The sequence below is a fragment of the Pan paniscus genome, chromosome 9 (assembly GCF_029289425.2).
Source record: "Pan paniscus chromosome 9, NHGRI_mPanPan1-v2.0_pri, whole genome shotgun sequence".
NCBI classification, from domain to species: domain Eukaryota; kingdom Metazoa; phylum Chordata; class Mammalia; order Primates; family Hominidae; genus Pan; species Pan paniscus.
Window position 1 is genome coordinate 7735375 of NC_073258.2, and position 26170 is coordinate 7761544.

Here is a 26170-nt window from a genome sequence, read left to right on the forward strand (position 1 = left end):
GAAAACAACGTTTCTAAATAGAATAAACTCTGTATGCCAACTTTGGAAAAACAAATAAATAAATTTTACACAGAGAATAACAACTAAAATGACAATGAATAAACCCCCCACGTCCTACTTTCAAAGAACTCTCACAAACCATTTGCACAATAACTGAATCCTTCAGGAGTAGTCATTTATTAGTTTTTATTTTTCCTGCATCCAAATGGCCCTTCTAATTTGGAGAAATACTGCATTATTTAGCTTTAGTTTTCAGTAAGTATTTTCTTATCAAATCTCTGGAATATTTTCAGAGTGCCCACTGCCCAGATGTAAAATAAATATGAAAGATTTCTTAAGTGAAGCAGAGAGAATTTAGAATGGAATAATTATATACTGGGTTCTGAACATGGACTTTCAATCAGAAAAGAAAATATTAGAAGCAAACTCAACGAGAACTTAAAAATTGGAAGAAACAGCATCTTCAGAGAGGAATGAATGCAACTTTTGAGATTAGTTTCCTATAAGGAGATCAGCTGCAAATACTAGCGCAGAACTAACAGTAGATGAAGAAATTGTCATCCCCTGTTACACTAATAGCAAGTAGTAGACTGCGGTTCAGACCCAATGAACAGCATAAAGACTTACAAGCACTTTGAAGAAGGTTGAAGGAAGAAACTATTCCATCTGTGAAAAATTTCTAAAATATAACATTACCTTTGCCAAGTTTTTGCATTAATTATCAAACTATTTCATGAAGTGAAAAAGTCTCGAGATTTTTTATGTGAGAAGCAAGAGGGGAAATAGAAATGGGTGGTGATATCTAAATTTATAGTTGGTTATTTTTTTCAGAAGAAAAATGTCAGGAGACAAAATAGAAAGCTGGAAAGAAGAAAAAGTATTAAGTTAGTTTCAGCAGACAATGGGAAGAAGGAAAACGGGGCTGGGATATCTGGCTTCCACTAGATGATAAGAAATGTGTTTGCTGCTATTTAGCTGTTAGTCTGTATCACACGCCTTTTAGTAGTAAAATATGCCAATCTACTAAGGGAAATTACATTTCATGAGTAAGCTTCCTAAAGTTCTAGATATTTGCTGTTTAGCCTCACACAAGTTTGCTTACTAATCAAGCAAGATCCTTTTCAGAGTAACTAGATTCAAAGTATGGAGATGAAAAATATGATCATGTATTATTCAAATTCACCTTTATAAGACACATAAAATGTACCTCCAACTGCACATTTTTCTTTAGATGAACTGTATTTGACCCAAGCTGCTTTAGTCCACTTATCTTGACTATTTCTGAAATCGTAGTTACTCTTCTTTTGGATTGTTATATCTCCTCTGCTTCCTGTATTCTTTTTCTTCAGCATCACTGGCATTCCCTCTTTATTAGGTTATATATATATATATATATATATATATATATATACACACACACACACACACACATATGTATAAAAATTTCTTGCTCACATCAGCTTTTTCATGTGATAATTAAAATTGAATCTAACTCTGAGGAAAAAAAAGTGTGGATATAAAACCAGGGTTCCTTTTCAGTAATGGGAGAGGCCCAGAAATCCTACAGATCTTGAGATTCTGAAATAAGGGCTCAAGCCCTACTCTGCCCAGAAAATAGGCGAACAATGCTTCTTTGAATCTGCTTGGTCTTGATGCTATAAATGATAGGATTCACGAATGGAGGAAAGAGAAAATGGACATAGCTCATGGTAATGGGGACCACATGAGGTGCAAGTTTCCCAAACCTGTGAATGAATGACAGTCCCATCACAGTGATGTGAAATACTAGGACACAGCTAATATGGGAGACACAAGTGTTGAGAGATTTAGCTTCCTCTTGTCCAGACGCAATGCCCATCACTGTCTTGAGGATTAGTATATAAGAAAAGATGATGATTAGAGCATCTAAAAAGACAGTCAAAGAAGTCTGAATAATTGGATATATGTGATTAAACGTGATATCAGCACAGGCGAGTTTTATGACATCTCGATGGAGGCAAAAAGTGTGCAAGAGGACACGGGAACCACAATATGGGTAGCAGTAGAGTGAAAGAATTATGGGCAAAATGGACATAAAACCTCTCATCAGTACCCCCAGTCCTATGTTCATCACTCGGGAATTGGTAAGAATGGAGTTGTACCTCAGTGGTGTGCGGATGGCAATGAAACAGTCATAGGCCAAAACAAGCAAGATACCTGATTCTACAATGGCCAGTGAATGAATGAAGGATTGGGTGAAACAGGCAGCATGGGCAATCTCCCTCTGGTCTAGCAGCAGGACACCCAGGACTGTGGGCATTGTAGTGAATGTCATCCCAAGGTCCGTGTCTGCCAGCATAGCCGGGAAGTAGTACATGGGCTCATGGAGGCTGTGATCATTCCAAATGAGGACAAGAAGAGTGCCATTTCCAAAAAGGATGGAGAAGTAGATGACAAAGAAGGACATAGAGATCCGGTAGTGAACTGCCTCTGAGCCCAAGAAGCCAGTCAGCAAGAAGGGGCCAGCACTGTTGTTATACCACATGGTAGGTTTTGCAGGTGGAGAAGATATTTTTTAGGGGTGATGACCTCCAAAGATGCAGTTTTCTTTTTTCTCTCACAATCTTCTTGTAGCACATCATCAGGCCATTTTTTACCTCAAAACTTAAATATTTTTCTGGATTGTCTCATACTTAATTAATTGTAAGCCTGTACTCACAAGGCCTTTCCCTAGAATAACAAATAACAATAATCATAGTCAGAATAATAATTCCAATTCACTATGAAGCATACAACCTTTATTTTTTCAACACTCATCTTACGTCTGTGCTCATAGCCTTGACTCTTGGTCCCAAATAGGACTCCTTTGTTCCCTTTTATTCTCTTTACTCTTTTATTCCTCCTCCTATTATTTATCATATGGGCCCTTACTGTGTTACTATCCAAGTTGAGTCAGCTCAAATTTTTTCTCTTGAAACTAATGGGACAGCTGTATTTAGGATTAACCACTGAGGAAAATGCTTATTCAATAGAAATGACTGAGAAATATTGTGATCAATGTTGCTATCTCAAGTGGACTGTGAATAAGAAGAGAACCCAGCCTGGGCAACATAGCTAGACCCTGCCTCCACCAAAAAAAAAAAAAAGAAAAGATAAAAATTAGCTGGGCACAGGGGCACACATCACCTGAGCCCAGGACTGTGAGGCTGCAGGGAGCTATGATTGCAGCACTGCTCTCCAGCCTGGGCAACGGAGTCAGACTCTGTCTCTATAAAAAATAAAATAAAATAAAATAAAATGAAAGAAAATAATTCATCTATTGTGAGTTTCCACAGAAATCTGAAAACCTGAACGAGTGGGTAAAGTTAGTAAACTCATTTTAGAAAGGTGTAATTACTCAGTGGACTTGGGACTCAGCAAGTTCCCTATGCTGCAAAAAGTCTGAGTTTTGGCACATTAGGGACAAACATGAAAATAGGAGATCATGTTGGAAGCTCATAACGGAAATATTTTAAGGACATACTTCTACAATGAGGGCCTCCACAAAAGCCTAATACTTGTTAGAGTCATAGATTCGTAAGTATGTTGATCTGAAGAGCAATGGTAATATCGGAAGTTGGTAATTGAGTTAATAAACTTCACACAACCAGTTCTAGGGAAAAGATAAGCACTCCCAGAGAGAAAATATGGCAACTATGTTGCTGATGGAGACAATCTTATAGACCCTCTAATCATTATGAATCTGTAAGACTCGTATTGAGAAAAATTCACAAGGATCCTCATAGGGAACTATGAAGTCTATTTATAATTAATATTTATTTATATTTATAATTACACTTTTACAAAGTCAAGATTTTTGTTGTCATGATACCAAGAAATTTTGTAGCAGGTTTATTAGGAAAACAAAGAGAACTACAAGGGAAACTCAGTTTCTCCCAAATTCAATTGATTCTGTATGTGTCCAGAGTCTTTTAAAATATCATTCAATATTATAAATATTACTACCGACACCTTTGAAGTGTAATTCAGTAAAAATGAAGTGATAACAATCTTTGCACCTTTTTTATTTTATAAAAACCTATAGAAACAATAATAATTGTATGTTTCAGAATTTTGGCACATAGTAACATCTCTAATATAAGCAATTATTGGTGGAGAGAGATGGACAGAGGAAAGGTGAAAGGACTTTTGAAAGGGCTGCTACTTCAGGGGACACTGTTGATAAGAAAAATGTCAGTCTAGGCACTGCAGTAGCAGAGACTATGTTCATATGGATACTAAAAACACTGCTAACTAACTTGATCCACTGAATTATGACCTGTGTAGTGCTTAACATGGCAAAACTTATCTACCTCCACAGGAGTGATGTGTATATCATTATAAGTTCTCTTAACCTTCCAATGTTGCCTTATAAGAGAATGGATAAATGCCAAAATTTGTTGTACAGGATAAGAGCTAACCACTTATTTGGATCTACTGTCACCCAGATAATGGACCAGATGGAGGAAGCCGGAGGAGGCCTGATTATTCTTAAACTATAGTCGTGTTTTCAAAACCTGAGCTGCATTTGGGACATTCAGATGCACAGGGTTTTATTAAAACTGTGTGGTAGTTACTGGGGAAATAGTTAATACAATTTATAAGTATATTTTATTGACCTAAAGATAGCCCTCTATTTAACATCTACAGTCTCTAGCAAAACAGCTACACTGGCATTTAATTGTGGCAAATTTGGTAGTACCAGAAACTGTCCACATACCCAAATATTCCAGGGAGAATAGTTGCCCTAATAGTTTAGGGAGTCTCCTAGAATGTGATACATGACAAAAGTGAGAGTCATAACTTTAGTGGAATTTATCATTCTCAGGCAAGCATAGAGGCCCCCTGAGGGATGCAAAAATGACTGGCTCACTGTTCTCTTGCCCCTTTCTGAGTGCCTTTGGACTGATTCTTTGACAGCAACTATCCCAGAGTCCTCAAGAGTTTCTGAAGGTAACATAGATCCATCATCCAGAGCCTCTTCAACTTGCCATGCTGACAAAAGGCTTAGGAACTGTTCAGGGAACCATTTATAAAGACATAAACTAAAATGAGAAGACAAAAAGAGAATATTAAGATCGTGTTAAAAAAGAACAGTCTTCCGTTTAGTTCCAGATAATCTGCAAGCACCCTGTACAATCAGTGTCCCCTGAATCCACTTTTTCATCTCCACATATTGCCCCAAAATTGTGTTCCTATAGAAGAAATTAATAAATATACCAAAATAAATATTTAAAGTCAACTGACAATGGGAAGCCATGAGATGAAGACAAAATATCTGAAAAATCTCAGCTTTTAAGTGACTTTTTTATATCTTACCTTTAGTACAAATTAAAATGGAAGAGGTGGCCAGGCACAAAGGCTCATGCCTGTAATCCTAGCACTTTGGAAGGCTGAGGTGGATCACGAGGTCAGCAGTTTGAGACTAGCCTGGCCAACATGGTGAAACCCTGTCTCTACTAAAAATACAAAAATTAGCTGGGTGTGGTGGTGAGCGCCTGTAATCCCAGCTACTCGGGAGGCTGAGGCAGGAGAATTGCTTTAAAAAAACTGGGGAGCAGAGGTCGTCGCAGTGAGCCAAGATTGTGCCACTGCACTACAGCCTGGGCGACGAAGCAAGGCTCTGTCTCAAAAAAAAAAAGGTTTGGAGAGAAACATTGGGAAACTAGGACAAATTTTGCTCTCAGTAAAAAGAAAGATCTCAAAGGAGATAGACAAAGAAGCAGGCACCGATGTAAGAGGATAGCAAAGTTGATCTGTATTTACAAAAAACAATGAAAAGGGAAGTTTATAGGAGTGCATACTATGGTAGGTTAATAGTGAAAAATATAGAATTATCAATTAATATAAACATAGAGGTGTTGATTGTTTGGGGCAACTAGGTCTTTGGTAATATTGACAATTTCAACATAATGGCAGAAATGAATGCCTAATGACTGTGAGACAAAAAGTGAGTAAAAAACAGCTGGGCACGGTGGCTCATGCCTATAATCCCAGCACTTTGGGAGGCCGAGGAGGGTGGATCACTTGAGTTCAGGAGTTCCAGACCAGCTGGGCCAACATGGCAAAACACCATCACTACTATAATTACAAAAATAAGCCAGGTGTGGTGGCACATGATCATAATCCCAGCTACTCTGGAGGCCGAGGCATGAGAATCCCCTGAACCCTGGTGGAGGAGGTCGCAGTGAGCTGAGATCGCACCACTGCACTCCAGCCCGGGCAACAGAGAAAAATCTGTTAGAGAGAGAGAGAAAAGAAAAGTGAGTAAAAAACAAGAAAGTAAAGACAATATATTATTTTATTTATATTGTTATGGTGAGGAAATTGAGCCTTAGACAAGTTAAGCAATTAGCCTAAGATCACGCAACTAATATGTGTCATAAAGGAATTCAAACACAGGTTTATCTAACCCAAAACCCAAGCTCATATTCTCAACCAATGTCCATCAAATGGAAATGGTTAAACTTGCTTCCCATATTTGAATCCTTGGCTTTTCTTACCTGAGCCATAGTTTTCTCTTTGCAGTTTCTGAGCATGACCTGAATATTGGTTGTTTGCTATATCCTCAGTATTTACTCTTAATTCTGATGAGAGATATATTTGTTAAACAAACAACTCTCAAGGGGTTATTCTAGCTCATTTCCACATAGGATATTTGGGAATAGTGTACCAAATAATTCTCTTTTCCTCCCCAACCTGGGAAGGATCTCGGCCATTGAAATTGGTCCCCATGGCCTTTATTTTTTCTTTGGAAGGAGAGTCTCTAGGAGAAGTTGTGTCTCTAACATCAGATGAGGCATGACCTAAATGAGTCACTCTCAAGTGTTCCATTGGTCTTAGAGTGGGAAGACCAGTCACTTTGTCTTTGTAAATGTTAGCATTTGAAGAACATTGCCCCCTTTCAAACTGTATTATATTCTCTAATTCAACCCTTTACAAAATCCTTGAGCCACCACCAAATCTTTTCGTCTTGATGATTATTCATCAGACATTTATTTATTCTTTCTATTGATTCAAAACTCACTACCCTACCCTGAGCTATCTCATTCATATATATGTGGGTTTCATTTAATTATTTAGTATATGTATATATGGTATTTACTATCAATATATGTATGCATATGTGTGTGTGTGTGTGTATATATATTCACAGACAGAGACAGTGAGTGAGAGAGAGAGAGAGACATATACTTCTCTGAAACATATAATATCTACTCCTTATATTTAGGTCTGATCTCCAGAATAAAATAACCATATATTAGCCATTATATTCATACATAATTTTTTTCTAGATGTATAAAGATATCTGCATTAAAAACCCTAAGACTTCTTTCCTGATGGGTGAACCAATATCAACAGTCCTTTAAATGTTTATCATGTAATTATTCCTAATCCTAATTTATTTCCTATGATGCTCCACCTTATTGAACATAATAATCCAGATGTTGTCATATTAGTCCCATTCTGAAATCTCTTTTTTCATTGGATTATGTGCTGAGTTTCTACTTAAGTAGTCTAAGATCGTGCAGATACACAACTCTACCCTAAACTCTTATCTCAAAACATGTCAAATTCAGTCTTTCAGATTTAAAATAGTGATAAAATGCATATTCTACGTAATATATGTGACACTCGCAGCAAGTTACTCTATTTACTATCACCTGTTTATACTTAGGGGAAAAAAACTAAATATCCTCTCATCTATTCAGGTAAGATTTTGCCAAAACGTGATTTTAGGTCATACAGCAATAAATGCATTCCAGAATTCATTTTGCAGAACCTGTTGATTCTAGACTTGTAGCTAAGAAGTGACGGCTTGGTAAATAACCACATCATAAAGTCAGTTCTCTTTGTACTCACAGTAAAACAAAACTTCTGAAAGATTTGAAGTGAGTGACATTTTCAGTGCTTAAAATGGAGCTTAACATATAGTGGGTGCTCAGTAAGTACTAGTTAAGCAAATGAATGCTATTCTTGTAATCAAGCCGTTGGTTTTGTGGGCAAATTGTAGACCTTTACAACCTCTACATTTGTTTGTAATAAGATTACTAGTTCAAGCATGCCAAACAATGCTATCTCCTTTTCTTTATTGTTTAGTACTTCAATGTCTCCAATTTTTATATCAATCATGGTTCAGAGAAAAATCCATAACAACATCAAGAAGAAAGATTTTTTAAAGTTTCCTTCCTTCCTTTCTCCCTCCCTTCCTTCCTCCCTCCCCCCTTCCCTCCTTCCCTCATTCCTTCCTTTCTTTCTTCTTTCTTTCTTTCCTTATTTCTCTCTCTCTTTTTCTTCCTTCCTTCCTTTCTTTCTCCCTTTCCTTTCCTTTCCTTTTATTCTCTTTTCTTTTCTTTCCTCTCTTTTGAGACAGTGTCTTGCTCTGTCACCCAGGAGGGAGTGCAGTGGTGAGATCATAGTTTACTGCAGCCTCAAGCTTTTAGGCTTAAGTGATTTTTACACCTCAGCCTCCCAAATAGCTGTGACCACACGAGAAGAGACATTTATGTGTTTTTTTCCTTCTTAGTACTTTGGCTGCAAGTGAGTCTCGAGGTAAGATGTTTTAACCACTTATGGAACTTATATTCTCCCATTCCAATGAAAAGACTACTTTGAAAATGTTTTTGTTGATGTCTAAATACACCAAGTCTACAATTTCCTGTGATCTATCTATACTACTAAATAGCTAGACCAATACATGAAAAGAAACTCTTATTCTCAATAAAGAACTGTACCCCAACAATAATATATCAGACATTATATGTCTTTTTTATCTTCTTTGTGTCTTATCAGTTATGTTACCATATAGGAAGAGAAAGAAAATTATAAGTGAAATCACTGTGTACCATCTCACATCCATGCAAGGCAAATAGGACTAATAGTACAGGGACAAGGCTGAAAGGAGACATTTTAAGGTTGAAGGTATGCAGTAAAACTTGTTTTCTGGAGATTATGTTGAAAGGAGTTACAGTCAGTCAATCTAATGAGGTTGTAGAAGATGAAACAACTAAGCTGGTGCTCCTGGTAATGACTTGATACCTGCGAAGTCTCTAAATATGTATAGAGGAGTTGATAATATAGACCAATTGCACTTTGGGCCCCTGCTGAGTAAGAATTTGTGTCAACTAAACAAAACGATAGGAAATTGTATTTCCCCAAAGACATTTTGGAAACATTCTCCTTCAGCACCAATGGTAGCACCTGGAACTGACCATCCAACTTCCAAGCCAAACAACTTCACCCATAAATCTACATTCCTCCAATCTCTTTCCTCCATCATGGAAACAGCCCTGCATATTCAAAAGTGAGTGTCCCTCTCTTATACCTCGTCAGAGAGATTCAAATATTGTCATATTCACAATCCACAACAGGCCCAGATAACCGTTCAGTGATGCTGGTCATCACTGAAGATAGATTGAATCTTCCTTTCTTCTTGGACATAAATTGCAGGTTATTGAAAAAACTATAACTTGAAGTTTCATAGCAGAAAGTTGGGATCTTTCTCGCTAAGCATGAGAAAAACTAACAGAGTTTTAATTTGAAGGGCCTTAGCCAACTTAGCTGAAGTCCCTTCCACCTAAGATAAAGCTGTAAAAGAGGAGCAGATGTATAATTTAGATATTGGGGCAGCATGCAGTATCAAAATACCTCATGAGCACCAAAGAAGCCATACATTTTTCACAGTTTCTATTCTTCCAAAATAACTTACAAAGACAGTCTTTCCTCTGTCATAAGAACCTGCACCCAGGTCAGCAAATCAAGATGGAAATGATCGGGGCTGAAATTTTCTACCAACACACTAATAAACATTAGGAACTTACTGGGCACATTATGAGAAACAGAGGAAGTCTTTGGGGGATAACCAGATTTTAAGATTTGTGTTTATACTCAGTATCAATAGCTTAAACATTGTACTCAATAGCATATAATTTTGCTTACAACATGCATTGGGTAAATAATCGGTTTTACAATTGATTCAGTATGAAAAAGTTTTAATACAAGGACATACAGAAAACTTGCGCCTACACCTATTTTTTTAAGCATTCCATAGATTGGATCTCATTTCTCTCCACATTTTTATGTCTTCCCAATATAAAACTTTACACAGGCCGGGCGCGGTGGCTCACGCCTGTAATCCCAGCACTTTGGGAGGCCGAGGCGGGTGGATCACGAGGTCGGGAGATCGAGACCATCCTGGCTAACACAGTGAAACCCCCCCTCTACTAAAAAGACAAAAAAATTAGCCTGGCGCGGTGGTGGGCGCCTGTAGTCTCAGGCGCCTCTCCTGGAGGCAGAGGCAGGAGAATGGCGTGAACCCAGGAGGCGGAGCTTGCAGTAGGCCGAGATCACGCCACTGCACTCCAGCCTGGGCGACAGAGCGAGACTCCATCTCAAAAACAAAACAAAACAAAACAAAGCAAAAAAAAACTTTACTCAGTGAAGTCCAGAGCAAAGATTTGTTGCAAACAAATCACCAGTTCTTATCTTTCTCCGTGAAAATGTACCTGTAAAATGTGGACGCCACATATTTTTAGGTCTGGAAGGATTGCATTATCTTTTATCTGTGTTGCATTATCATAAAATCTCTAGTTGAGTGAAAAAAATTTTAAAATCATTTCTTTAACTGAAAACTGAACCCAGGAGGCAGAGGTTGCAGTCAGCCGAGATCAAGGCACTGAAAACTTCCTTTCTCCAGAAAGCTTGTCTCATTTTCTTCTTCCATGGAATATTCCAAGGAATATTCTTTGAAAAGCAAAATATTCAGAGTGAGAGGAAGTAGAGAGATATATTTAGGTAGAATCTGGGCATATTGAAGGGAAGACATCAATAATTCACAGTAGCCAAGGAATAGAAACAATACAAGTATCTATCAACAGATGCGTATATAAACAAAATGTCTTATACATATGATAGAATATTATTTATCTATAAAAAGTAGGTCTGACACATGCTACAACATGAATAAACCTTAAAAAACTATCCTAAGTGCAATAAGTCATACGCAAAAGAACATTGTCTGATTTCACTTACATGAGCTATCTAGAATAGGCAAATTCATAGAGACAAAAAGTAGATTAGAAGTTACCAGAGTATAGGAAGAACATGGATTGGGGAGTAACTGATTAATCAATACAGAGTTTTTATTTGGTGTAATACAAAATTTTAGAAATAGTGGTGGTGATTGCACAACATGGCAAATGTAATAAGTGCCACCGCATTATACATTATAAAAAGGCTAAAGTGGCAAATTGTATATATTACCACTGTAAAAATAAAACAATAAATGTATTTCAATTCATTAAATTTATTGTGAAAGGTTTAAAAACAAGAGTTTGAGGTTAAAAATTATTTCTAAGATAAAATATTAAAAGATTTATTCCACATGTGCAGGTGTCCACACACACATGCAAACACAACTATATATATACATACTAGGATAAAGTCTCTTATATCTTAAAGACCATTTATTTGATTTTAATAAATAGAATAGGATGGTTGACTCAACAATTTCACTTGAGAGAAAGAATCAAGCATAGATTATTTTCATTTCCATATGGTCCTCCTCAAATATCTATGATTGGACATCTGTGAAGGCATGCCGCCAATCTAGGGTAACTAACATAAGCACTCATGAAAAAACTTCATTTTTCAATAAATTCTTGTTATTTACTCATCTGGTAATTCAGAATTTAGTTAATCCATCTTCCTATTTATGTTTGTATCAGATTATCTGGCTCTAACCAGTTGCATCATATAATTGATATATTATCTCACATTTGGCAGTATTTTTTGGACTGCTATTTTAAAACTGGGTCTACTTCAGTGAATGACACCCAAGAAAAACCCGGAGCTATCCTGCTTTCTCCTAGGATAGTGAGCCACTGTTTCACTTATTCTCTGACCTTCTTTGGGTGTCGTCTGCTTCAGTTTGTTTCTGTTGTCTTGCATCTGTAAATTCTCATCATTTTCTGACATATGTCTTGCCTTTACTATGACTCCTCATGATCAGGCAAAAAGAAATACATACTGAAATGATTTGAATGAATGATTTTTTTAATTATTAAGCTAATATTTTGTTTTTAAAAGTCTAGTTCTACAGTTTGAAATACTTCCTTCAATTGCTTTCTTAAATCACGTTTATTATTTTGACTCATTCTCAGTGTCCCACAACTTTAAAAAATTATAATGATTCTTCTTATTTATAGACAATACATAATCAGTGACTGCCTTTCTTTTGGCACTGCCTTTCTTCCAAGAACATGTCAGAAATTGATGGTGATTTTTGCTCCTTTCCAACTCTTTCTTTCCTCTGCTTTTCTAAATAACCTGTAAACCTTATTATATTTAGACCTTAAATATTTGTCATATCTCTCCATTACCATTTCCACTTTCCTAAATTGAGTTACTATTATCTTTCTTCAAATTACTCTCATATTCTGCCCTTTCCCTGCCTCCCTCAATTCCATTTTATAAATAATATTGAAGTAATTTTAAAACATCAATGAATTATGCAGCTTCTTTCAGTAGCTTTCCATGACTCCGAGTAGACTCAAACTCTTATGATGATCAATAAGGCCATTTCTTCCCTCTTCAGCCTCTTCTCAAAGCAAACACCCTCTTCCAGTAGCCACCTTCCCTAATATAAACCAACCTAGCTGAGGTCTCCACACACACTCCTTCAGTCTTAGAATACTCTTGTCTGTATTTTCACCAGTTAGTTTCTAATGCATTTTCAGGTCTCAGCTGAAGGGACACTTTCTCAGGGAATCTTACCCTTATTTCAAGCCATAACCTCAAGCCTTTTTTGAGACCCACACTCTCCATTCAGTGTCTTCTTTCTGCTTTATGATTAATCACAGCACTTGTTTTAAATTTGGATTTCTTTTATTCTTTGAGTCCCCACTTATTTGAAGACTTTAAGAAGAAAAGTTTGTCTATTTGCTCTCTTATATCATTTTTGCTTAGCAAGGTGACCCATAATAGTGCCCTTAAAAAATTAACCAAAGGAATGATTAAATATTAGTGGTGTTTCCACGAAAATAGGCACATGAGGAATGATTTAAAGTCCTACTCTCCTCCAAACACAAACCCTTTTAAACATAGGATATGTACAAATAAATTAGGCAAAAGTATAAGAAAAAGATATAAATAAACCTGAAGTCAGCAAGGGCTTTGATAGTATGGCTCCAATACTTCAGTAGATAAAGTAAATAATAAAATAATGTATATGTAAGCTTTTAAATTGTGTATATAGCAAGACAAACAGAAAACTGGGAAAATACGTTCACTAAAAATAAAACACTAGAGATAATACATAATAAACTTCTTAAAATCAATTATAAAAGGATGAAAATTAGCAAAATATATGATCAAATAAATCCTAGTGAGATTTCCAAGTTGCTGCAACAAATTGAGATCACTTGTGATTTATTAGAATAAAAAATAAATTGAATATACAAAAAGGAAAATATCAGATTATATTTCATCTATTGGACATATCAGAAATGTTTTTATCCAGCATTTAGAGAGAACACAAGATCAAAAGAAATACATTAACTCATGAAATGAACAAATAGGAAATTTATGAATTTAGAGAGTCTCTACTGTAAAACTTTATAGATGACATTGTATCATTTTGAAAGAAAACTCAAGACACCAAAAGCAATTGCAAAAAAAAAAATTGACAAATGGGATCTAATTAAAGAGCTTCTGCACAGCAAAAGAAACTATGATCAGAGATAACAGACAACCTACAGAATAGAAGAAAATTTTTGCAATTTCTCCATCTGACAAAAGTCTAATATCCGGAGTCTATGAGGAACTAAAACAAATTTACAAGAAAAAAACAACCCCATTAAAAAGTGGGGAATGACATGAATAGACACTTCTCTAAAGAAGACATTCATGCTTCTAATAAACATAAGAAAAAAAAAAAGCTCAGCCTTACTGGTCATTAGAAAAATGCAAATCAAAACCACAATGAGATACCATCTCACGCCAGTCAGAATGGCAATTATTAAAAAGTCAAGAAACAACAGTTGCTGGCAAGGTTGCAGAGAGAAAGGAATGGAATGCTTTTACACTGTTAACGGGAGAGTAAATTAGTTCAAACATTGTGGAAGAGAGTGTGGCCTTTCCTCAAAGATGTAGAAGCAGAAATACCACTTGACTCAGCAATCTCATTACTGGGTATATACCCAAAGGAATATAAATCAATCTACTATAAAAATACATGCATGCTTATGTTCATTGCAGCATTATTCATAATAGCCAAGACGTGGAATCAACCCAAATGTCCATCAGTGATAGAGTGGATAAAGAAAACGTGGTACATATATACCATGGAATACTATACAGACATAAAAAGGAAAAGGATTGTGTTCCTTGCAGGGACATGAATGGAGCTGGAAGCCATTATCCTCATCAAACTAACACAGGAACAGAAAACCAAACACGCATGTTCTCACACAGAAATGGGAGCTGAACAGTGAGAACACATGGACACTTGTGGGGAACAACACACACAGGGGCCTGTCCGGTAGTGGGTGGGGAGGAGAGGGAGAGCACCAGGAAGAATAGCTAATGAATGCAGCAAACCTGCATGGCACACATTTACCTATGTAATAAACCTGCACATCCTGCACATGTGCCCTGGAATTTAAAATATATTATGTTGGTACAAAAGTAATTTCTGTGAACTGCAATTACCTTTGCACCTACCTAATAAGTTGAAGGAAAATAAAATCTTTTTTTTTTTTTTTTAAAAAAAAGGAAAATCTACCCTGAAATAGAGTAGTTTTGAGATTATAGTAGAGTTCCATGACCTCAATCCACATGCTATAATTCATCTTTATATGGCCAAAACTAGATCTGCAATTGCACATTTTTCCTTCTGTAGGCTTTGGTTGAACTAGACTGGCCACTTGACTTTTCTAAAATGGTACTTACAGTTCTTATGAATACAGGTTATGAATAACCATATTTTCCCCAATTATTAGGGTATTTATCTATATATTTTATCTCCATATTCAATAGTATTCCACTTTCCTAGTATCTCTCAATAGATAGGTAAATTATAGATATATCTCCCTCGATAAAGCTTTACATCTACATATGAATACATTTATACATATATTTATGTATTTATCAATTGATCAATTGATGGATACATTCATTGTATTATTGTTCCATGTAGCTTTTCACTTTAGATAATAATTAAAGCCTATCTAACACTGATACAAGAGATATTGGGTATAAAATAAGCTCCTTTCCAATTACTCAAAAGGCCCAGAAATCATGAAGATCACAAAATTCTGAAAAAAGGGCTCAAGCCATTCTGTGCCCAGAAAATAGGCGAACAATGCTTCTTTGGATCTGCTTGGTTTGATGCTGTATATAATAGGGTTCATGAATGGAGGAAAAAGAAATGAGTCATTAGCTCACGGTAATGTGCACCACATGTGGTGCATGTTTCCCAAACCTGTGAATGAAAGTCTCACTGATAACGGTGATGTGAAATACCAAGACACAGCTGATATGGGAGACACACATGTTGACAGCTTTGGCTTGCTCTTTTCTGGAGGCAATACCTATAACTGTTTTAAGGATCAGGATATAAGAAAAGACAATGATCAGAGCGTCTAGGAAGAAAATCAAAGCAACCAGAATAGCTGGGTATAAGTGATTGAATGTAATATCAGCACAGGCAAGTTTCGGGACATCTTGATGGAGAAAAAAGGTGTGGAAGAGAACATGGGAATGACAATATGGGAAGCAATGGAGTGGCAGAATTGGAGGCACGAGGGATAAAAAGTCCCTCATAAGTAGCCACAGTTCTATCTTCATCACCTAAGATTTAGTAGAAATAGAGTTATACCTGAGAAGCATGTGGTTGATAATGAAACGGTCATAGGCCATTGACAGGAGAATACCTGATTCTGCAAGTGGATAATGGGAGTGGATAATGTAAACCTGCAAGAAGCAGGCCCCATGGATAACCTCTTGGTGATTCATCCACAAGACGCCCATTACAGTGGGCATCATGGTCAATTTCACCATGAGGTCTTGCCTCAGTGTGGCAAGGAAACAGTACATGGGTTCGTGAAGACTGTGGTCATGCTTGATGAGGTAGAGGAGCTTGCCATTGCCAAGAAGGACGCACACATAAACAGCAGAGAAGGGGATGGAGATCCAGTGATGAGCTGCCTCCAGTACTGAAAAGCCAGGCAGCAAAAAAGGAGCCGCATTGTGTGTTCACAAGTGGCAAGTAGCTTTATAGAAACTATTACACTGAAATCCCTGCTTTATCAGTTTTTACTACCTTCTTGTGAAACTGTATTTCTGCAGCGTCAATCCTAATATTCATATTTAGCAATAATTTATTGGTACCTGCATGAATGTGCAATAATTTTCTTATAGAAGAGCAATACATTTATAGACTGTGCTAGAGATAAGGAATGATGATCATTTCTTCAGTTATGAATAATTAAGTAGTTAAGCATTCTTAATCTAAAAAACACATTTTAAAAAATGCATCATGCCCCTCTGTGGTGTGCTTGCTGCACAATGTTTGAACCAATAGTAACAAAAAAGAAGGCAAATATATGCAATTAGATAATAATTGTACATAGTTAACCTGCTGCTTAGCTTAATTGCATATTTGGATACGTTTAAACTTGATTTTTATTTTATGTTTCACAATCATGATACAGACATGGTGTTTTGTTAGAAAACTTTTCTTTGTTTAGTTTTGAAATAGAATGTTAATGTTTTATGGAATTCTAACAAAAGCCATGAGCCCTCTGTGGAGAAAAATGGACAAAAGCAGGTGACGTCACATTTAGTCTAAAAATATTCACACGTTTTCCTGAAGCTAATCCATGAGCACCACATTTGAAACTTCAAGCCTGCCTTGAAACATGTGTTGAGATGAAAAAGTCTGTGCTTTAGGTGTTGGTCATCCCAGATGGAGTATGTTCTCCTATGCAGACCTCTGAAAATCTTCCTATCTTCTCTTCGCTGCATCTAACATAAGAAGGAAGAGGAATCATTCCTTATTCCTGTTCCTGGCACTCACCTATGCTGTCATTTTCTTGCTGGAATAAGGACCCATTCCTGCTCTATTTGAAGACTCAGTTCAGACACTCACTTCTCAAAGACTATTCAAGAGGCCAAATTAGAGAGTTTATGTATGTGGAAATCACTTCCCCAGAGTTTCCTTTTTCCAAATACTCAGAAGAACCCTTGATCTCCCCTCCCTCCTCTGTCTGGGAGAAGCAGGGATGCTCAACCAATGTCCTCGGAACTTTCAGGTAGTTCTCCAAGGATGGGTGAGAAAAGCTGCATACTCCAATGCCACCTCTACATTGGGATGCCAGGACTTAATTATGTGACCCTTCAGGACCCTAAGCATCAGTACACAGTATATCCATGTGTGTACTTTGCATTGTCTGTCTCAAGGACCAGAGAGATACTAATTGAATGCAGGGTCACATGTGTCTTTGTCCTGGAGTTTATGGATTTCAATTGCATTGTTGTCTTTTCTGATACTTTGGGAAAATCAGTTCTGATCCACAGGAACCTCAATGGATCTATTAACAGCCAAGTAAATGAAGGGCCTATTATATTTTGTCTTAAAATAACTTTGTTTATATAAAAATCCCTGCCCATTTCATACCAGGTTCAGGATAGACTTGTTTTTATTTATTTGTTTTTTCTTTTAAATTTTCAACATTTACTTTAGATACAGTGGGTACTTGTGCAGGTTTTTTACATGGATATATTGCATGCAGTGGTGAGCATACTACCCAATAGATTTTTTAACCCTCTCCCGCATCTCTCCCTGCCCCTTGTAGTAGTTTGCAGTGGCTATTGTTCCCATGTTTATATCCACGTGTACTCAGTGTTTAGCTTCCACTTATAAATGAGAATATATGGTATTTGCTTTTGTGTTCTTGTGTTAATTTGCTTAGGATTATAGCCTCCAGCTCCACCCATGTTGCTGAAAAGGACATGATTTCATTTGTTCTTATTGCCACATAGTGGTGGTGTATATGTACCACAGTTTCTTTATCCCGTCCGCCTTTGATAGACACCTAGGCCAGTTATTTGTATTTGCTATTCTAAACAGCATTACAATGAACATGCAAGTGCATGTGTCTAGTTGGTCTAATGCTCTATTTTCGTATGGATATATACCCAGTAGCGGGATTACTGTGTCAAATTGTAGCTCTGCTTAAAGTTCTTTGAAGACTCTCCAAACTGTTTTCTGCAGTGGTTGAACTAATTTACATCCCCATCATCATTGTATAAGTGTTCCCTTTTCTCCATAGCCTCATGAGAATCTGTTTTTTGACTTTTTAAAAATAGCTATTCTGACTGGTATGAGATAGCATCTCTTGTGGTTTTGATTTGCATTTCTCTCATTAGTGATGATGATCATTTTTGTATATATTTGTTGGCTGCCTGTATGTTTCTCTTGAGAAGAGTCTGTTCGTGGATTTTGCCCATTTTTAAATGGAATTGTTTGCTTTTTGCTTGCTGATATGTTCGAATTCCTTATAGATTCTGAATATTAGACCTTTTCCAGATGCACAGTTTGTGAATAGTCTCTGCTATCCTGTAGATTGTCGGTTTACTCTGTTGATAGTTTCTTTTGCTGCACAGAAGTTCTTTTTATTATTATTATTATACTTTAAGTTCTAGGGTACATGTGCGCAACGTGCAGGTTTGTTACATATGTGTACATGTGCCATGTTGGTGTGCTGCACCCATTAACTCATCATTTACATTAGGTATATCTCCTAATGCTATCCCTCCCCACCCCCCCCCACCCCACAACAGGCCCTGGTGTGTGATGTTCCCCTTCCTCTGTCCAAGTGTTCTCATTGTTCAATTCCCACCTATAAGTGAGAACATGTGGTATTTGGTTTTTTGTCCTTGTGATAGTTTGCTGAGAATGATGGTTTCCAGCTTCATCCATGTCCCTACAAAGGACATGAACTCATCATTTTTTATGGCTGCATAGTATTCCATGGTGTATATGTGCCACATTTTCTTAATCCGGTCTATCATTGTTGGACATTTGGGTTGGTTCCAAGTCTTTGTTATTGTGAATAGTGAAGCTCTTTAGTTTAATTAGGTTCCACTTGTGAATTTTTCTTTGCATTGCAATTGCTTTTGGGGGCTTAGCCAAAAATGCATTGCCAATGCAGGCAAGATTTGAGATCTTACATTTAAGTTTTGAATTCATTTTCAGTTGATTTCTCTAAATGGTGTAAGGTAAGGGTCTAGTTTCATTCTTCTGCATATGGCTAGCCACGTATTCCAGCACAGTTTATTGGATAGGTAGTCCTTTTACCGCTGCTTGTTTTTGTCAGTGTTGTTGAAGATCAGATGGTTGTAACTATGTAGCTTTATTTTTGAGTTTTCTATTGTGTTTCCTTAGTCAATGTGTCTATTTTTGTAACAATATCATGCTGTTTGGGGTACTGTGGCCTTATAATGTAGTTTCTTTCCTTTCTTCCCTCTCTTTCTTTCTTTTCTTTCTTTTTTTATTTTTTCAGAGTTTCACTCTGTCACCCAGGCTGGAGTGCAGTGGTGTGATCTTGGCTCACTGCACCGTCTGCCTCCAGAGTTCAAGCAATTCTCCTGCCTCAGCCTTCCGAGTAGCTGGGATTACAGCCCCCACCACCACAGCCAGCTAATTTTGTATTTTTAGTAGAGACAGTGTTTCACCATGTTGACCAGGCTGGTCTTGAACTCCTGACCTCAGGTGATACACCCACCTCAGCCCCCTAAAGTGCTAGAGTTACAGGCGTGAGCCACCGTGCCTGGCCTGTAGTTTCAAGTCAGGTGGTGTGGTGCTTCCAATTTTGTTCTTTCTGCTTAAGATTGCTTTGCCTGTTCAGGCTCTTTCTGGTTCCATATGAATTTTAAACTAGTTTTTCTAATACTGTGAAGAATGACATTGGTAATTGGATAGAAATTGCAATGAATGTCTAAATTGCTTTGAGCAGTATGGCCATTTAAATTCATATTGATTCTTCCAATCCATGAGCCTGGAAAGCTTTTATTTATTTATTTGTGTTGTTTCTGATTTCTTTCAGCAGTGTTTTGTAGTTCTCCTTGTAGAGATCTTTCACCTCCCACAAACCATATGATCATCTCAATAGACTGAGAAAAACCTTTCGATAAAATTCAACATCCCTTCATGATAAAAACCTCCAACAGACTAGGCATCAAAGGAACATACCTCAAAAGAATAAAAGCCATGTATGAAAAACCCATAACCAAAACCATACTGAATGGGCAAAAGCTGGAACTATTCTCCTTGAAAACTGCAACAAGACAAGGATTCCCATTCTCACCACTCCTAGTGAACATAAAATTGGAAGTCCTAACCAGGGCAATCAGGCGAGAGAAAGAAATAAATGGCATCAAAATAGGACAATAAGCCAAACTATCTCTCTTTGCTGATGATATGACTCTATACTTAGAAAATCCTACAGATTCTTCCAAAAGGCTGCTAGAACTGATAAACAATTTTAGCAAGGTTTCAGGATACAAAATCACATACAAAAATCAGTAGCATTTCCATACACCAATAAGGCCCAGGCTGAGAGTCAAATCGAGAACACAATCCCATTAAGAACAGCCACAAAGAAAATGAAATACCTAGGACTTGTTCTTTTTATTGAAATTTAAAACCCAAGCAGGCACTAGAAAGAAAATATTTACCATGAATTCATACAACGCTATCATTACTACGTGAATATTAGTGTGCTATGAGAAACACATCAAATAAATTTCTGGGATCAGGGAACATTTTCCGGAAGAAATGTTACTTAAGCTGAGAATTAAATGCTACTATATTAGTAGTGTAGTAGTATTTGGTGGGGTAGTGCAATCATTGCGTACAGGTGAAAAGAACAAACACAAAACGAAAAAAGTAAACAAATTAAAATTTTTAAAATGTACATTGGTAATGGGGCAAGATTAAATACTAGAAATTCAAATAAAAATAATTTTATTCAAAATATACATTAAGGAAGTATAATATCTCTTGAACAACAATACATGAAAAAAAGCTTGAGAGAAAATGAATCTGTAGTAGTAGCAGGTTCTGATCACAATATATCTTGCAAATCATGTAAAACATTTTGACATTACCATAAGGGAATGAATATAAAACAAGAGGTATGATGAGTACTTATAATCAAGTAGTTATTGTTTAAAGTTACTATGGCTACAGTATGAGAAACATGTTGGAAAAGGGGGAGAACAGGTAAAAGAAGTATCAGGATATGACAATACACGTGTCAAATTGTGTTGGTGTGGTTTTGACTAGTTGTTATCAGTAGCATTAGAAAGGCTTGAATAGAAGAGAGATTCTATGACTTAGAATAGAACTGAGTGATTGAAGGTAGTAGATTAAAGAGAAAGAAGCGTAAGTAATGCCACCTGAATTTCTGAGTTTTGCTGAATGGAGAGTAGTTCCAGTGACTTCCATAGTTATCACAAGAAGATAATGACTTTATTCACTAATCAACAGTTATTTATTGATTGGTCATTGTACATTAATGAGTGTTTTACATGCTGACTTTGTAGAAAAGATGAAGAGAATCAGTTTCAATGAAGTGCTTTGCACAAAGGATACCCTGGAGAAAATTACTCATATCATTTTCTTTTCTAACAGTTTCATTAACATATAGGTAAAGATGGGATATCATAATTGACATAGTACAGTGTCATTAATAGGTTAATCAGGTCATGTGGTGAAGTGGGAAGGCTGAATAAGGATATTATTTTGTTTTTAGAGAATTTAAAGAAAGCTGTCCTCCTTATTAAAAATATGACAGAAGAGTGATAGCTGGTTTGGTTTAATGAAGTATTGGCTTGTGCCCTCAGAAGGGACTGTGTATCTTTTATCATGAAAGTTGATATTTCAGAGCACTAATAACTTAGGTTCCTTCTATGTAAAAGATGAAAAGTCTCAATGAAATAAAATGCTAGTGGATTCAGATCACCCTCTTAGAATCAATTTGAAAAATATTTTCTTTAAACAACCATGAAGGCACAAAGAACAGAGAATTCAACGTCTAAACCAGTTTAAGGACAACGTCATTAATAATAAACATATTTCCCCACAATTTTGGCTTCTTTCATCTTGGAAACAACACTGCTTATCCAAAGTAAGCACCTCCTTATACCTATTCAGTGAGGCTGCAGTATTGCCATATCCTCAACCCACCATATGCACAAAAGGCATGCCAGTGATGCTGCTCCATCATGGTTTGACACTTCCTTATTTCTCACACATGTGGCAGGTAATTAAACTATAGCTTGAAGTCCTGGCCTTGGCCAGTTAAACTAAGAGTCCTTCCATCAAATGTATCACTGTAAAACAGATAGCCTATCCTCAAAATTTAGATATCAGATGGGGATATAATATCGCAGTAACTTGGGTTACCACAGCAACTTGTGATGTCCCACAGCTTCTGTTCTACAAAGATGGCAAACAAAGGCAGGCTTTCCTCAGCTACAAGAGGTTCTGCATCAAGATAGCAAATCAAGATGGGAATTATCCGAAATGAGATTTTTCCATTAAGATGCCTAGATGTATTATAGACCTCGTGGTCACATAATAAGGAACAGAGAAAGTCTTTGGTAGATAACTGACTTTTAGGATTTGAGTTTATATTCAGCATCAATAACTTGAACATTATACTCTGAGACAGGTTTTCCCCTTTTGAAATTTGTGGATGAAAATCCTGTTTCACAATTAAATCAGTCTAAAAGAAGCTTTTAGTACACAGTCATACAAAAACTCCTCCCACCACAATTTTTTAGTCATTGGATGAATTGAAATCCATTTCTCTCAACATTGTTAGTCTTCCTAATATAGAGAGTTTTACAGTAGATGTCAGAGAAAGTATTTATGGCAAAAGAATCACCATTTCTAATTTTTCCCTCTGAACATATATAAAGTATATATAACTTGTGAAGTAACGATGTCTCATATTTTTCATTCTAGAATGGCTAATTTTCTATTTTTGAATAGAGCCTTGACCCTTCCTATTATTAGGTCAAGGGAAAAGTATGTTAAAATCATCTGAAGAGCAAACGTACTCTTAAAAACTCACTTTTTACTTTTTTACGAGCTGACAAGAAGCTTGTCTAGGTTTTTCCTTCTAAGATTTTTTTGGGCAAAAGAATATTTATAGAAGAATGAGGTAAAGAAATATACTTTTATAAAATCCAGACATCCTGCAAGGAATGTATTGAAAATTAAAAAGCTCTTATTGAAATACTCTGTAAGTGACTTACGACTGTATTTAGAAAATATTAAATGCAAATCATGGCCCTAGAGAGTACCCTAACTCAGGGTAGAGGACAGTTAAAAGATAACCAACACTTACTTATTTAAAAGTAAATTTAAAATGTTAGTTTCTTATCACTATATTTGCCATGAGAATAATGAAAATTTTAAATAAGAATTTATTTCTAGAGAATGATGATCAACTTTTTTTTACACTTGTGTGCATTAGCCTATGCAAACACATAAACATGTATGCACAAATGTGCACACTGAGGCAAAAGTTTTTCATAGAGATTATATGTTCTGCCTTTTCCTCAAATTTCACTGAGGTGGCTAATTTCAGGTGCATTTGAAAGAAGAATTTAAATATAGACTTTTTCAGTTCCATATGGTCTATTCAGTGTTCTGTCACCAGACATCTCCTAAGATATGCCCCCAACCCTATGGTAAAGTACTTAAGTCCTTGTGAGTGACAACATTGTCTTCCAATATATACTTGCTCTTTGCTAAGAAAGAACTCCAGGCTTTCATTTTTCATTCTGGCTTCATTTTTATATCTGTGTCTGATTCTCCAGATCCGAGTTTAACTACTAAACCTGTGTTTAGATAAAAGGCGGATAATGCCATATTGTATTTGCTTGGTTTTGATGCTGTAGATGACAGGGTTCATTAAAGGAGGAAAGAGGAAGTAGATGTAACTCATGATAATGTGGACAACCTCTGGCACATTCTTCCCAAATCTGTAAATGAATGTCAAACCCATCACCGTAACATAGAAGATAAGAACACAACTAATGTGGGAGATACAGGTATTGAGGGCTTTGGCTCTCTCTTCACCAGAGGCAATGCCTATGACATTATTAAGAATTAGAATATAGGAGAAGAGGATGATCAGAGAGTCTAGGAAGATTGTTAAAGAGATCAAAATTACAGGGTAAAGTCTATTGAAAGTTATGTCAGCACAAGCCAGTCTCATGATTTCTTGGTGGAGGCAGAAAGCACGTGTGATAACATGAGATTTGCAATATGAAAATGAAAAAAGACGCAAAAATACAGGCAGGATGGATACAAAACCCCTTAGAAACACTCCCACTCCTAATGCTATGACTCTAGTATTGGTGAGAATGGAAGCATATCTCAAAGGATTGCGGATGGCAATGAAACGATCATATGCCATTGCCAGGAGGGAACCTGATTCCACAACAGAAAGGGAGTGAATAAAGTAAGCCTGCAGGAAGCAGCCCACACTGCTAATCTCCCTGTGATTCACCCATAGGATGCCCATTACAGTAGGCATCGTGGTCAGTGTCACCATGAGGTCTGTGCCTGCCAGCATGGTGAGGAAGTAGTACATGGGCTCATGAAGACTGTGGTCATGCTTGATGAGGTGGAGGAGCATGCCATTGCCCAGAAGGATGCACACATAAACAGCAAAGAAGGGGATGGAGATCCAGTGATGAGCTGCCTCCAGCCCTGGAAAACCAGTCAGCAAAAAAGGGGCTGCAGTAATACTGGGCCACATAGTGTATCCACTGGTAAAGATCAGATTTCTTGAAACCTTGAAACCAGGAGCCTCCAATCTTTCTGCTTGGAGATGATTAACTGGGGTGATAAATTTGACTCTGCAACTATTTTCCTGAAGAAGAATAGCATGTACAGACTATGGTTTTTTCCCTAATTAGAAAAAATACTGAGTTAACGGTTCAATTTTTCTCAAATTCAAAAATTTTTCATTAATTTTAAATATATTATCCCCAACTATTTTGAGGGTACTTATAAATATTTGCAACAACAGTGATAACAAAAACACATAACATAAATATACATAAATGGATAATAATCTGGCTTAGTTGTTTTCTTGCTGTGATTACTGACCATTTGGAAATGATTGTTGTAATTTTACATTTCACAATTATGATGAAGACAGTTTTTTCAGTTAATGCAATTTTTCTCATTTTTTTTTGAAATCGAATGTCAGTGTTTTATGCACTATAGCGTGCATCACCATCACTACCAATGAACTGCTTTGTCACTCTAACAGTTACTTGAGCTTGGCCACCAGAGTTGTGGATCACAGACTAGATGCAGCTAACAAGCAGCGGACTTGTTAGGCATGCAGCCTCAGATTCTGCCCCTTCCAACATTCTGAATCAAATTCGCTTTTTTCAGGTCCTCAGGTGATTCCAGTGCAAAACAATGTCTGGGCATCACTGCTATAAGCATTTCATACCTAATCCATCTTTCGAGATAGAAACCTTTTAATGCTTCCATCCAGTTGATTTTCTCATTTTCTCCAAATATCTTCATACAATTATCTTTTTTATGTTTCTTTCACCACTTACTGGCTTTCTTTCTGCCACTTGCCCTTTCCAACGTTATTTCCCATAATTAAATACTTAGCTGGTTTTCTGTCCTTCTTACCTCTTTCTGCTTTTCCATCAACTCCAAACTCCTGAGGAACTGTTGCAGTTCTGTAACAGGTAAAATTATAATGTTTCCACAGCCTAAGGATGCCAGCCATCACTACTGTTTCTGTTTTCTTGGTTGCCACAATCCAAGAGGGGTGGGGGAAAAAGAAGAAGCTTATTACTTGCTCTGCTGCAGTCTTATTTAACGATAAATTCAGAATCCTGGAAGCAAGTCTTTAGCACCTAGCAGTTTTCTTCATAAAATGGCCTCAGTATCAAAAATAAATCAGAATCAGAAGAAATCACAAAGCATTTCATATTGTATAAGGAAATGTTCTGATGCTACATCTGTATCAGCTCCTGTGAGTCAGGATTACTAACTTACTGAGACTGAAATCACCAACACTAGGGAATCCCTAAAATT

The 26170-nt window shown here is 36.7% G+C and overlaps 2 protein-coding genes and 1 pseudogene across 2 annotated transcripts; all 3 read right to left on the minus strand.

The window, feature by feature from the left end:
• Positions 1–1591: 1591 nt before the first annotated feature.
• On the minus strand, positions 1592–3658 carry LOC100979837 (olfactory receptor 51B4). The gene has a single exon (XM_003819037.3). The coding sequence runs from the start codon at positions 2522–2524 to the stop codon at positions 1592–1594; it is 933 nt and encodes a 310-aa protein (XP_003819085.3). The 5' UTR covers positions 2525–3658.
• Positions 3659–15345: 11687 nt separating this feature from the next.
• On the minus strand, positions 15346–16272 carry LOC103786181 (olfactory receptor 51B2-like; annotated as a pseudogene).
• A 7649-nt stretch (positions 16273–23921) lies between these two features.
• Positions 23922–24860, minus strand: LOC100980536 (olfactory receptor 51B2). The gene has a single exon (XM_063607952.1). The coding sequence runs from the start codon at positions 24858–24860 to the stop codon at positions 23922–23924; it is 939 nt and encodes a 312-aa protein (XP_063464022.1).
• Between the last annotated feature and the right edge of the window lie 1310 nt (positions 24861–26170).

What these genes read in the sequence shown, in the direction of transcription:
- LOC100980536 (XM_063607952.1), bottom strand. Translation starts at nt 24,860, where the DNA reads ATGTGGCCCAGTATTACTGCAGCCCCTTTTTTGCTGACTGGTTTTCCA.
- LOC100979837 (XM_003819037.3), bottom strand. Translation starts at nt 2,524, where the DNA reads ATGTGGTATAACAACAGTGCTGGCCCCTTCTTGCTGACTGGCTTCTTG.